The sequence below is a fragment of the Artibeus jamaicensis genome, unplaced genomic scaffold (genome assembly GCF_021234435.1).
Source record: "Artibeus jamaicensis isolate MK-2021 breed Jamaican fruit bat unplaced genomic scaffold, CSHL_Jam_final scaffold_1964, whole genome shotgun sequence".
Lineage (NCBI taxonomy): Eukaryota > Metazoa > Chordata > Mammalia > Chiroptera > Phyllostomidae > Artibeus > Artibeus jamaicensis.
In genome coordinates, this window is record NW_026522030.1 from 56,898,926 (window position 1) to 56,914,021 (window position 15,096).

Consider the following 15,096-nt stretch of genomic DNA (forward strand, 5'->3'; position numbering starts at 1 on the left):
TTTCTGAGTTTGCTGAATGCTCATCCACCAAAAAACAATCCTTTTGCTTCCCTACCTGCCCTCCCAACTGACCTCCCAAATTCTGTAAAAGAAAATTACTAATGGACTTTCATGTGACAGTGTCAAACTTTTTTACAAAACAAGAAACATTTCAGGAATTACGAAATATATTTTAAAACTACTTCATCATATTAATAGTAACCCAAAGATAAAATCATTTCTTAGTAAGTCTTCTAACAGTAACACCAATTTTAAAAAAATAAACTACCAAGTTCCTGCTCAGTACAGTGATAGGTATGTTCTTGTCCTTTATGTCATTTTATTAGAAAGCTAAAAAATACTTGAAAACATTGGCTTTACTTTTAATTTAAAACTTAGAATCTTTGCAAGAAACAAGAGTTGATAAAGATGTGGACAAAAGGAAACCCCTGTGAACTGTTGTTGAGATTATAAATCGGTGCAGCCGCTATGGAAAGCAGTATGAGGTTCTGCAAAAAACTTAAAATAAAACTACCATACAATTCAGCAATTTCAGTTTAGGGCATTTATTAAACAAAAACAAAAACACACATTTGAAAAGATGTATGTACCCCTATGTTCATTGAAGCATTACTTATAGTAGCCATGATATGGAAACAACCTAAATATCTACTGACCGGTGAATGAATAAAGAAGATGTGGTATGTATGTGTGTATGTGTGTGTATATATGTATATACACACATATACATATGCATATATATACACATACACAATGTAATATTATTCAGACATAGAAAATAATAAAATTGAAATAGGGTATGTGGCAACAATCGATAAAAGGTATAAGACTATCAACAGGAAGTAAGACCCCTCCCCCAGTGGATTTATGGCTTAAAACTGGCAGAAACCATCTCAGTCCAACATGGTGACTAGATAACCCCTAGCCTCATCGTAGTTCACTGCAATACATTAACAGGCTAAATGATACACCCCATACTGCAGTGATCAAAAAGGAAGGCCCACAAAAGAACACAAAATCACCAAACGAGCTCCTGTGAGAAAACTCCACCCCTTTCCTGAGAAGATCCCAAATATTCCTCCCCCATATTGAATACCTTACCACCCCATTAATGAATCTCAATAAAAGAAGCACATTCTGCTAAAGGGGGACTCTGTCTGTAGAGAAGCCTACTCCCCTGTCTCACCACTTCACAAATAAACTCACTTTCACTTTAAACTCTACGCTGGCTTTCATTTGAATTCTCTGATGGACAAAGCCAGGGACCCACAATGGGTGGTTTACCTTCAAGTCCCCAGACTCCTGGATGCCAGCATCAAAATCTTGGCATTTGCGGTCAGAAGCATCTGTACTGCAAGGAAAAGTCCCTGCTGATTTCCCAGTGGGCAGTGTCGAGATGGTGAAACTGTTCACAGGAAACCTGCCCCAGGAAGCTACAGAGCAGGAGACTGCATGCTTTTCAAGCAGTATGGAAGCTGCTAGACTGTGACATCATTAAGAACTACGGCTTTCTGCACATAGAGGAAAAGGAAGCCGTGGAGGATGCCATATGCAACCTGTACCATTACAAGCTGCACAGGGTGAATCTTAATGTGGAAGCCAGAAACAATAAGAGCAAAATCCCTACAAAGTTGCATGTGGGCAACATCAGTCCCACTTGTACCAGCAAAGAGCTTCAGGCCAATTTGAGGAATACAATCCAGTCATGAATATGACTGAAAGATTCTGCCTTCATATGCATGGAGTGGGCTGAGGATGCGGTAGAGGCCATCAAGGGCCTTGACAGCACAGTTTCAAGGCAAACAAATGCACGTGCAGCTGTCCACCAGCTGGCTGAGGACTGTGCCCGGGATGGGAGACCAGAGTGACGCTACCAGTGCGGAAAAGGGGCATACTGGTCCAAAGAGTGTCTGAGAAGTCTTCTGGAAGAGTAGCTGACCTTACTGAGCAATCTAATGAGCAATATGGAGTAGTGCATACACCTTACGCTATGAGCTATGGGGATTCATGGTATTATAATAGTGCTTACTGAGTGCTTCATGCCTACCACAGCACACCTTGCTGCCCGGTCCTACGGGGCAGTGGCAGCTGCAGTGGCCTCTAAATATAGTTACAGAGCAGACTCTACCCTACTACCACGAGTCCAGAACACAGGCTGCTGCTGTTTCTGCAGCTTCTATTTTGTGTTATGGGCTGGACCGGAGCCCCCTGCATTGCACTGCAGCACCTGTCCACACTGAGAGGGCCATGGTTTTGGGCATGGTGGTCAGTTCTCTCGGGCTTTGGCAGCTGCGTGGAACTCCCAGTACAACATGGCCTGATGTGAGCAAGAACAGTATGTGAATCGGACATGGTATTAAGCCTTTTAAAGCTTGAGATAGGATGTGTGTGGGCTGAAATTCCGAGCTGTGGTTGTACCTGGGAATATACCCATCATGGTAGTCAGTTATCGGGACATTCTTGGCTCTGTGTGTTTAACCGTTCATGAACTGCAGATGTTAATATACCTTACTAGATTCTGACCACTTCTTCCTTTTCTCTCTCCTGCCTGTCTCCCTGTCCTTCAGTACTTCTGTAGCTTCCCCTTCATGTTCTGTTCTCCTAGCGACCTCCTTGTGTGCAGAAACTGTGGTGGGGGCTAGGCCACCTCCATGCCTCCTGCTTCCAGTGGGTGTTAGACTTGGGAATGACCCTGGTGAGAATTCCCCTGCTTCTGAGTGTTTGGCCCAAAAGCCTGTGGCAGGTGGACACAGAGTTGGATCACTCTTTTTATTTCCAGTGAAATAAATGGTATTTCAACCTAGATTTTAAAAAATCTTGCCATGTGCAGCAACATGAATGGGCCTAGAGGGTATTATGCTAAGTGAAATAAGCCAGAGAAATAAATGTTTATTTCACTTATATGTGGAATCTTAAAAACGGAACAAATAAAACACACAGATGCATAGATACACAGAACAAACTCATAGTTGCCAGAGAACTGGGTAGTGGGGAGGGGGAATGGGCAAAATGGAGGGGCATTAAGAGCTACAAAGTTATAGTTATGACACAGTAAAGGCACAGGGGTATAATGCACAGCGTTGGGAATGCAGTCGATAATATTGCAATAGCTTTGTATGGTGAGAGATGGTTTCTAGACTTCTCATGTGATCACTTCATAAAGTAAATATACATGTGAAATCACTGTTGTACACCTGAAGCTAATATAATACAGTATATCAACTATTCTCTAATTAAAAAGAGTTTTACATTCTAGAGTAAAAATTTTTTAAAAACCTTAGAGCCTTTGTCCTGTGTTTTTCCACAGGACACATGTAACACATGAATATCAATATCTCAAAACAAAATTCAGAGCAACATAACATGTATTCCAAGTACCTTTTCCCCTTTAAAACATATACATCACACATTTAAAAAAGAAAATTCTGTCGTGTTTTTGAATATCAAAAAATATTTCAATGCTTCGGGAGGTGATAAAGGTTTCCAGAAGACAAACCATACATAATAATTGCTAATTCACATTTTTACATTAGTCTACTTTATTTAAATTGACTATTTTCACAATAATCTTAAAAATTTAATACTATTATAATCTCCATTTCACACACAAAACCCCAAAACTAGGAAATAGAGAAGGTTAAATTGTTTGCCCAAGATCACACATAGAGGTGAGATTCTAATCATAGTCCACACGTTTGACACCAGAGTTCAGGCTCCTAAGTACCTGGTTCCTTGACTACCTGACTGCCTGCCTACCTACCTACCTACCTACTTACCTAAACACTCACCAACAGATACATGATCCCCCCAAAACTATGCAGGCATATGAACAATGGATGTTCTTTCTCTTTTTCCCTTCTCATTTACCAAGTATATAAAAGTCTAAACAACAACAAAAAAACAACATCGAAACTTCCTAATCTATCTCAATAGCAGTGATTTTTATTTTTATGTAAAACCTGAATCTAATTTATCAAAAAAATCTTCTTTAAAAAGTTCTTCCTTTTAATTGTAACTAACTTATACCAAAGCAAGATGCTTTCTTTACAGACATATCAGGCAAATAATCTTGCTCCAGCCCTTCCTAATTCTTCACACTCTCCAATCATGTTTTTCTTTCTTCCTTCTATTTCCAATGTCCCTGATTTCTGCCCACTGTGTCTAAAATGACCTGCCGTGCCATTTCCTCTTGTATCTGGCTGATAGGAACATGTATCTGGCTCATATTTAAATAATGAAGCTGGAAAGGACTTTAGAAAGATCAGGTCATCTGATCCCACCTACTCAGATGCAGACAAACTCATCACCAGGACAGTGTGAATGTGCCCCTGAAGTTGGGCCTGCCCCGAGCTACCACCAAAGCAGTTCCTGGCCGAGGGACATTTCAGGCTGCTAGGGCTCTCCATTACAATCGCCTCCTGTTTATTCCTCCTGTCTTGCCCACACAAGGGACACCAGGTAGGACTGATAGAAAGGCCAAACAAAGGCTAGCTTTACTATTGAATAAAGGACATTTCAGCCCTTTTATCCTCCCCTGCTCACAGAAAGGTCTTTCGAGCCCTGGCTTACTTGGAACTACTATTATCAATTCTTTCTGTTTCAGCACTTACTTTTAGAGAATTAAACTAATAGCAGCAGTAATAAAAACATTACTACCATCAAAAAACTGAGAAGGAAAGTACAGTTGTTGGGTTTGATACTGAAATAATACCTGGAAAGTCTTTAGAGGCTTACTCTGTGATCTGCACATTACAAACACTCCTGTTACATGATCACTGGATATGTAGCTCAAATATGTCATGAATCATTTAAAAAATTTGCTATCTACTATAGGAAATTGTAATTGTAACTCTTCATTCCAGAAAATTTTTATTGTATTGGTTTGCATAAATATACCAAATTGGACATAAAGTTTATAAGAAAAGTCATACAAAAATGAGAATGCAGAAAATTATCTAAAGAGAAAGATACCGTATTTTGCTGTGTATAATGCATTCCCATGTATAGTGCACACCCACATTTTGGGCCCAAGCTTTCAGGAAAAAAATATTTCATTTTAATTTTTTAATTCAATTTTTTATTTGTTTATATTCAGAAACAAAACCGATTAGTGTATTCCAGGGGACTATTTCACATACAGATATTGTTATTGCTTTCTAGAGTTAAACTTTTAATGCATAAGCATAAATAAAAGAATTTAAAAGCATTTATATATATATGGAATTAGTATTACCAATGTATATATAATGTGCATCCTTATTTTCCCCCTCCAAATTTTAGGCAAAAAATGCACATTATACACAGCAAAATATGTGTATTTTGCTACACATATTTTATGGTAATCTGAGCTACTTTCATGTAGAAGGAGCATTCAATACTGCTTTGTGAATGCCATTACTCTCCTCACAAATCAATGAACATTCAAGAAAGATGCCTTTAAATTTTTTGACCATGACTTACTATAAGAAATGACATACCCTCTGAAATAAAAATTTCACAAATCATTATTTACCTATGCTAATTACTACGTGTTCAAACTTTAAAAAACCACTGGTGATGACATGTTAAGTTGATTTCATGGCTCACCAGTGAATCCCCACCCATAATTTTAAAAGCTCTGTTCTAGAAGAACTGCACCATGTCAGAGCAAAGTTGCTAAATTTGACAGCCTAGATAACCTAATCACATCCCAACTGCAACACTGAACATTTAAGGGTGATTTGAAAGGAAAGTCAAGATACAAAAAAAATTCCAAGTAGCATCTGCCTTAAGAAGAAGTTTTGCTTTAAAATGAGAGGTAAAAGAGAAATGGAATAAAAATAAATGCTTGAAATATTGGAACGAACTCATTAACTCTCACCTCTATTTCACAAACTATCACTATAAAGCCTCTACTGAACACTGAAATTAATTACTCAATCTATAGTATTTTATTTATTTTATCTTTTTTTAGATGGTATTCATTTATTTCCAGAGAAAGGGAAAGAAGGAGAGAAACATCAATGTGTGGTTGCCTCTCACGTGCCCCCTACTGGGAACCTGACTGGCAACCCAGGCATGTGCCCTGACTGGGAATGGAACCAGCGACCCTTCGCTTCTCAGGCCAGCACTCAATCCACTGAGCTACACCAGTTAGGGCTCCAGTAGGGCTCCAGAGTAGGGCCCCTATTCTGCTCCTAATAATGATCTTCTATTTAAATTTCAAGATTGGCTATAGCGAGGAGGGGGGAAGAAAGTGGTCTCTGGATGACTAGAGATCAATATTGATGCCATGTTCTAACTCTGGCTGGTTTTCAATGGAAAACAGTGCAAACACAGGAGAGATAATCTGTTACTGAGACCCCCTTGTCAGCAATTGAATTAGGAACAGTTGTGAAGTGACCTCTTGGAACAGAAAGAGTAGTGCTCTAAAATTGCCAGTAATTTTAGCCACTCATTTTCCTTGACCATTGTCTAGAAGTATTGACAAGCCGACGTAAGATTATTTGGACTGATCATGACTGATAAGTAATGGTAGGAGGTCAAAAGGAAAGAAAATGGAAATGTGAGGAAGAGATAACTTCATAGTAAATAAAGTTTCTATTCTATTCTCCAGAAACAGAATTGAATACCTTCTGAACTAATAATAGTCTTGTCAGTAAAGTGTACGATTTCTTACATTGGTAAGTTAGAATAAACAACCTGAAAATCCCTTCCAACTCCGAGAAATCTGTAATTATAAGTTTAAATCTCAACATCAGGTAACATTTTGGGGGTATATTAGATGGTTTTTTAGGTACCTACAAAAGATAATCCCACTCATCAGAAAAAACTTGTAATGAAGATTACAGTAAAATAATTACTACTACCAGAAAACGGATATGGAAAGTACAGTTGTACTTTGAGATCAGTGGTTATACAATGAAAAAAATGAAATATTTCATTTTCCAAATACTTTCACCTGGTTTCACAGGCACAAATATATGTTATAATTTATCAAATTATGTAAGTATAGTATATTGCTATATCAATTTTGCCTAGATACCATTTTAAAAATACCATCACCAGCTTTCCATTTACGTAAACAAATTTTTTCATTCCATTGATCAATAAGACCAAGATTATAGCTGCACCCTTATATTTTCTGTTTCTCTTTTAAATTTATTGTCCTTTGTATTCAAGTTTTATTGTGTTCTTCTTACCTTCCTAAATCAGCAATGACTGAAGAGCATACAGAGTAACTAAGCTCTAATGAGCATCTAAGTTTTTCTGCTGGTCTTCAAATAACCATTACCATACTATGGGATATATCTTTCCTTTAACAACTTAAACCACAGCCTAGAAACTTGCAGAGTTCTTAACAATTTATTCTTCTTTCTAAGTTAAGAAAATTCATTTCTAGGTGCTTCCATGCTACCAAGCTATAGTTCACCTGTCATTTTCTTCCCACATTCTTTATCTTGAAACCATTTGAAATAAAATCTGAAAACTATGGAGGGAAAGGAGGGACGTCAACAAGACTACTCACATCAGATTTAGAGGACATATTCTCCTCCGCGTCGGAATCATTGGGATCCACGATATCATCAAATGGGGGCAAAGTGGATTTCTTCTTCTCTGATGTCTCACTCTCAATTTTGACCTTTCCCATCTTGACATGAGATTTATCTTTGATCTGTTTTTTGTCAGCAGAACAAGTGAGTATCAGCGGGGGCGCACTAGAGAAACTTTTAAATAAAGCCTCTGAGCTACTCTTTTTCCTTTTTTTGGCTGAGAGTTCTTCAGAATCTGAAATGGGGGGCCTTTTACTGGGAGCCTTCTTATCTTGCTGTCCACTGGTGATAGTGAGTAAGTTACTGTCTGGTTTTGGCTCTTTTGACATGGGTTTCGGTTCCTTGAAGGCCATCTTAGGAACTATTTTTTCTTCTTTCAGTGGTTTATTTTCTTTGGGTTTCTTAGAGGATTCTTTGGAAGATTTGTTGTGATCCCTGGAAGGTTCTTTGAAGGCACTTTTATGTTCTCTGGAGTCTTTAGAAGGTTTTTCCTTGTGCTCCTTCATTAACTTGTGAGGCTTTGAAAAACTGGTGCTGCTGCTGCTGCTACTGCTGCTGCTACTGCTGCTGCTGCTACAGCTGCTGCTGCTACTGCTGCTGCTGCTACTGCTGCTACTGCTACTGCTGCTGCTGCTACAGCTGCTGCTGCTGCTGCTGCTGCTGGTATGAACACTCCGATTAGGGTCCTGCAAAAAAGGGAGAAGAAATGAAACTCAAAGCTGAATAGCAACAGAGTCAAAAGCCACTTTCCCTGCATTCCAACCACACAAAAATGATCCCTCTTTGATTACTCTCTAAGTAATGGAAACCAACAACCACAGTATAACAGGTGGGAAAAGGGTATGTGAGAAACACGGTGAATAGGGCTACTATGGATCAAGGAATTTAATGAGGCAAGCTGTTTTCTTAATCATGAGAAGCGTGGTGTTCTAAACATTTCAATTCAACGAATGTTCACTAAATGCTTGTTCTGGAAGATGGATAAAGATGGATAACACATGGCTCCACTTTTTGAAATATTTTTGTATTTTTCAATTACAGTTGATGTACAACATTATATTAGTTTCAGGTGTATAGCCCAGCGATTAGACATTTATATAACTTAATGAAGAGATCACCCCTATAAATCTAGACCCACCTGACACTATACATAATTATAACAATATTATTGGCTATATTGCCTATGCTGTACTTTACATCCTCATGACTATACATCCTCATGTATTTTTACATCCTCATGACTATACGTAACTACCAATTTTTACTTCTCAATGGCTTCATCTTTTTCACCCATCCCCCCACTCCCCTCCTCTCTGGCAATCATTAGATGTTCTCTGTATCTATGAATATGTTTCTGTTCTGCTTGTTCATTTGTTTTGGTTTTTAGATTCTACATATGAGTGAAATCATACGGCATTTGTCTTTCTCTGCCTGACTTATTTCACTTAGCACAATGCCCTCGCGGTCCAGACATGTAGTTGCAGATGACAAGGTTTCCACATGCCCCATTCTTAATAACAGTGACATTTCTATGATTCACAGTTGCTGTAAGAGCCACTTATATGATGTTATGACAACTAAAAGCAGGGGATCAGTAATTCCACTGAGGGTTTGGGGAATGGAGTAATTCAGAAATTCATGGACAATTAACACCTGAACTAGGTCTTCAAGAATAAGCAGTTAATACCAGGAAGAGAAGAATGAAAAAGTAGCTAGAGACCAGAGACTAGAATGAATAGAAACAATGCGGGAACAAAGCACAGATTACATTTAGGGAGCACCATTTGGTTTTGAGAAAGGGGCAGGAAAATAGTCCAGGGTCATACAGTGAGGCCTAATAATATTAAATTTTAAAGGGCCTTTTAATGTAAAGAAACATGAGGACTCCCTCCCCAAATAAAATTATTCTCAATTTGAGATAAAAAGCAATTATCTTTTGCTGTCCAAACTTCAGTACTTAAGAAATATGTCCCTCATCCACTAGCAAAGAAAAAAAGGAAACATCCAAGAACAAAGATTTCACCTAACGGTCACCAAATGCAATGAAAAATCTTCATCAATTACTGTTGTATGATCATAAAGAGTTCATTGCTGTCTTCTGTTTTAAATGTTACCAATTTTTTCACTCACATAAATACATCAGAATATATGACCTTTCTACCTATGCACAAAGTCTAAATCCATACTTACCATATTTGTGAACCTCTATTGTTATAATAAAAATAAGAAACAGAAGCAAACCCTGGAGTGCAAAAATCCATAGCAATATGTGAAAGAAGAGCTTTCCCCCACTTATTCACTTCCTAATGGAACCAAAGACAAATAAGTGTTCAAACTTCAAGTGGAATTTACATCTTTAGGCTTATTATATTTCACCTCTAACTCACCTCACCCACTTAAGGTCAATGATCTATACATACAAACCAACCCTCTATTCTTTAACTATCTAGCAGGACACAAGAAAAGATAGTAGGCAGGGCCGATGCTTTTCTGGAACATGAAGAGTCTATTTATTGGGTGTATGGGGAGGAAAGGCGTGTATATGGACAAGCATTAGAAAGTAATACCCAAAATGAAAAATGATTGTTCTGTGTTAGTGGAGATATGTATTTCTTTTTTTTTCTTTTTACAATTTATTTTGTCTTAACAACAGAATGACACATACCAATTATTTCATTTATTTTTCGCAAGTGAGCATTTGGTTTCAAAATTCTAAATTGGATGTTACAAATCAAAGACATTCTTTTGTGCAACAAACTAGATAATCCCTTACAAAACATCTTAATCTGAGATTTAAAAGCAGAATGCTAAAGACAGTATTCACATTACTGAAACTACATTGTTTTATAAATTCTATTACAAGACATTCCCTGGAATGTTAAATAATACTATGAAAAATTAAAATAGACTATAATGGACAAACTAAATTAAGGAAGAGCATTATGAAACCTAATATCCTTGAGGTTTTTGTTGTTGTTAACTGGTTTGTTGCCTTACAGAATTTTGGCAATTTGCAGTCAGTATTCTAACTATGGCTCTCAAACTCCCAAGCAATGCTGTTTTATATTCAACCTATGGAGTATCACACATGTTACACAAATGTAATTTATATGAATAAATTTTAACCTACTAATATATATTCTAATGTTAAGCATTAAAAATACTAACACTTCAGCACCAACAAAAATAAAAGGACTGCTATAACGGTTCTTTCATGATTTTTTAAAATCTCGTAGTACAATCTGGAATTCTTAACACAAATTACGTTGTGGTATATGACAGAGATTTTTGTGTCATAGAAAGTTCACGTTCTCAACTTAATTACATACATATGATGTTAAATACGAAACTCCAGAAATTTTACAACTTTTACTCCCCACGTTGGTCCAGGCTTTTAAGACCCACCATCACCTTTTCGCCCACCCAACAAATCTTGGTACAAGCAAATGACCCAATCATTGTTGCTCCTTCCACTTTACCAGAAAGCTTTCAATAAAAGACAACTCAGAGCTAAGGAGGAAAACATATTCGTTAGCAATATCCCAGACAAATAAAAATTGAGAAAAATAACAAAAAGATGAGGGAATGTTTACTGTTTCATATGGCTACATTTTCTGTGATCGATGGCAAAGTACAAATGTATGTCACCTGAATCCACATTCATACAGGTAATAAATGCAAAACAAAGGCTTGCACAGAAAGTCAGGAATTAAATTGTTACTGAAACTGAATCTCAGCCCCTCTATTCCTTATATATTGGGGATCACACCACTGGGTTTTAAATTTTTACTGAACACTAAGTGCCACTAAGCAGCACAGACTAATTATCATTCAGTGTGAAGTTTACACATGTTGTATAATCCAAATTTTCTTTGCTTGAGGCTGATTAAGACAAATGAAATATCAATATTGGGGAGAGTATGTGTATATAATTCAAATATCAAATATTTAAGGCAAATGACTGTTTAAATGTAAATATACATGTTTTTGTACTAACTTTACAACCTGTGAATACAGGGTACAGTATTTTTTCATCTACTCAGATTTTAATAAATGCTTTCTTGTTTTAATTTTCTACAACAGAATAAGCCCCTTAAATATGTAATTGTTTTAATACTACTTGTCAGCAACCCCAGGCTTCAGAGAAGGTGCACCTATTCATCAGAATAAGGTCTTCTGATTATATGTGATTTGCAACTTCCATGTTATCACAAGGTCTTCTTCCTATTACTGCTGTTAACTCAAAGATGCTTCTCCAGCTCCTGCTTCTTCCCCTCCCTATCCTCTTAATTTTGGCCTCTGTCCTACTTTAATGAGTTTCTCCATTGTGTAAGATTTTCAGTTCATTCATGGCTTATTCAGTAAAATTTGCATATCGGCAAATAAACTCTTCTATAGTTTATTCAATAAAATTTGCATATTGGCAAATAAACTCTCCTAGAAGAGGTTTATGTATCCCAAATCAATAAACTCTCCTAGAAGAGTTTATTTGTCCAAGGTCCATCTAAAAGGACAATTCCTAGAAACTGTAGGGCAGTCCAAGAGGTTCTGCATTTAAAGAGTTTAGGACAACGGTGATAGTCAAGGACTGATTTTCAAAATGAAAGTTTCTTCTGCAATGTCATTAAACACTTGATAAATGACACAGAAGGATGAAATACCATCTGATGCTATGAACAAAGTATAAATATTCAGAATTCCGGGGAAAACAATGAACCTTTAATATGGGAGTGAGTGGGGCCTGAATAATGTGGCCACAGAATTATAGTCATCTTCAGAGAGGGCTGGTGCAGAACTGCTCTGATCTGGGCTCCAAGCAAGACCCCAAATGTTCTGTACATATATAACTGCATTAGTGCGACCAATCTCCCTGGCCCCAGTGATGCAAAAGTGAGACAACCCTCTACTCCTGAGGCTGGGAAGGGCAAGAAGACCAGAAGAAAGGCATAGAGCCCCCAGGCCGTAAAGAGACATCATGCCTATTGCTACACTGCAGGCTGAGATGCCTGTGCCCTTCATCACTTACAGGATATAACAGCCTAAGTTCCCTTAACATCTCAGCCTGAACCCCAATATACATATATATATAACATACTTAAGGGTGGAAAAGTATAGGAGAGAGCAGACCTAACAGGTCTTCTGAAGGACACAGATGAAATATTGTGGTCCAAAATAGTATGGCTACTTAAAGAGAGTCAACTAGAGAACAAAAATAATATATACAGATTATAAGATACATTAAAATTTAAGAAGTATAATCCTCAAGCTGAACAATTCAGCAGATGCATAAATTACAATGGAAGATAATCCATAACTGGTAGCATGAAGGATCAACTGAAAGAAATCTCAAGACATACTGTAAAAATACAAAGATATGAAAATTATACTGAGAAAAGAAAGTAGAGTTAAAGAGCAGATGGAGGCAATCTAACTAGCATACCAACCATAGGAAGAGCTCCAGAAGAATCTCTAGGAGGAAAAGGGAAAGATAGAAGAGAGGTAATAATTATAGTAATATGAAAGGAAATTTCCATGAACCAATGAAAAGACACATGCAAAAAACATTTGCTAAAATCCCTGAATTCTAAAGATAGAAAGGAAATCTTAAAAGTTACCAGAAAAAATCAAATTAACATTGGACTTCTCGTCTGTAATACTGGAATTAAAAAAAAAAAAAAGAGTAGCATCTAGACTGCTGGAAGAAAAAGCAGTACAACCCAAACATCCTACGTAGACACTCAACGTGAAAAAGTATTTGCCAAAATTTAAGGATTCAAAGAGCATATCACTCTCCACCCCACCTAAGGAAAGGACTTAAGAAAAGATTTTAACCAAACAAAAACTGAATCAGAAAAGAGACCTTTATGTGTGCAAAGACAGAGAAGAGATAAAATAGGTATGCTATACCTTGCCCTTTATACAGAATTAAATCTTAATGAATAATAAACTATATGGAAAATGTAATACAAATACTCAGTACGAATTCCAGACACAGGAAAGTCTAACACAAATCAGAAACTAAAAAACTGAATTGTCAGATGGGTTCAAGATTCGTCGGGATGATCACTTAGTAAATTATACAATGTCCAATCACGGGGGTGTACACCTGAAACTAACATAATATTATGTATCAATTATTCAATATAATTGAAAAATAAAAACTTATTAAAAAAAACTGAATTATCTCCATAGGAATTTAGGAATGTTAGAGAAGAAGATTAATAAGAGCGTCGAGGTGAATCATTTTTCATCTTAAAGTGGTAGCAGGGGGAGCAGATTATGAGCCATTGAAACAGAAGGTGTACAATAATAAAATGGATAAGTACAGGGCTGCTGCACAAACAAGGGAAAACCAGGAATAAAAAACAACTGAAAATATAAGCAAAATTACAATAATTTAAAAAGCTACAAATTTACATAATGAACAAGGTATAAAGTGATAAAACCAAGTATCATCAGAATAAAAAAGAAAGCTGAATTCCCCCACCAAACGACAGAATGTCAGACTAGGTTAAAAAGACAATGGTCATGTACAGATTGTAAGAAACAAAGTTCAATGACTAAAAAAAGTTAAATCAGGGGGATGAGCCAAGAAATACCAGCTAAGTGCCCCCAAAAGAAAGTATGAGTATTATATTAATATCACACAATGTAGAATTCAAGGTTAAGAGGACCAAACAGCATAAAAAATTAAAAAGCTAAATTACATAAGGCAAAAGGTACTGAAATGTAAAAAATAACTTGAAAAAGGATTCACTGACATGAGATATCAATACATCTTTGTCAAAAATAGATCTAATAAAATGAAGTGAGCACAGACATGATGAAATTAAACAATCCACAAATTAGAATAAAGTTTATACCTTTTTTTAAATCCTCGCCTGAGGACATGCTTACTGATTTTAGAGAGAGAGGAAAGGAGGCAGAGAGAGAAAAAGGGATTGGAGAGAAGAGAGAAACATCGATGTGAGAGAGACACATTGATCAGCTATGTCTCGTAAGCACCCTAACCAGGATCAAACCCACAACCAAGGCATGTGCCCTGATCAGGAATCAAACCCGTGACTCTTTCAGTTTATAGGAAGGCACTCCAACCAACTGAGCCACACAAGCCAGAGCAAAGCATACAACTTTTTATATGTCAATAGACAACTGAAAAAAAATCATAAAATACATTTTAAAATATTCTCTTCAAAATGTTTGAATAGATTATACAGATTGATCATAATCTAATAAAATTATAAAAATAAAGACTGAGAAATCAGTAAAAAAAACCGAAAAGAACATTTCATATTAAAAAATCTAGGAGCAGAGCAAAACACACGCTCAAAGGAAAATGTATAGCCCTGTCACATTCATTATTTCCAAAATGAGAAGAAAAGAGGCTAGAGGAGGAGAGGTGCACTTAGTACTCACTCTGAGCAACTAGAAATAGATCCGCAAATATGAAAGCAGTATGATATCAAACATAATGAGGAAAGTAAAAGAAATACATTTCACCAACATATACACTTTTTAAAAAGTGACTTAACTGTATACTTAGGGTTCAAATTCTAAAGAGAAA

The 15,096-nt window shown here is 36.7% G+C and overlaps 1 protein-coding gene across 5 annotated transcripts in view; it reads right to left on the reverse strand.

The window, feature by feature from the left end:
* Window positions 1-15,096, reverse strand: part of MLLT3 (MLLT3 super elongation complex subunit) — a 264,304-nt gene that overhangs the window by 62,115 nt on the left and 187,093 nt on the right. For all 5 annotated transcript variants that reach the window (XM_037139580.2, XM_037139578.2, XM_037139581.2 and 2 more), the window contains one exon: window positions 7,508-8,218. In XM_037139580.2, coding sequence (XP_036995475.1) covers window positions 7,508-8,218 — 711 coding nt within the window. The remainder of the gene's footprint in view (window positions 1-7,507; window positions 8,219-15,096) is intronic.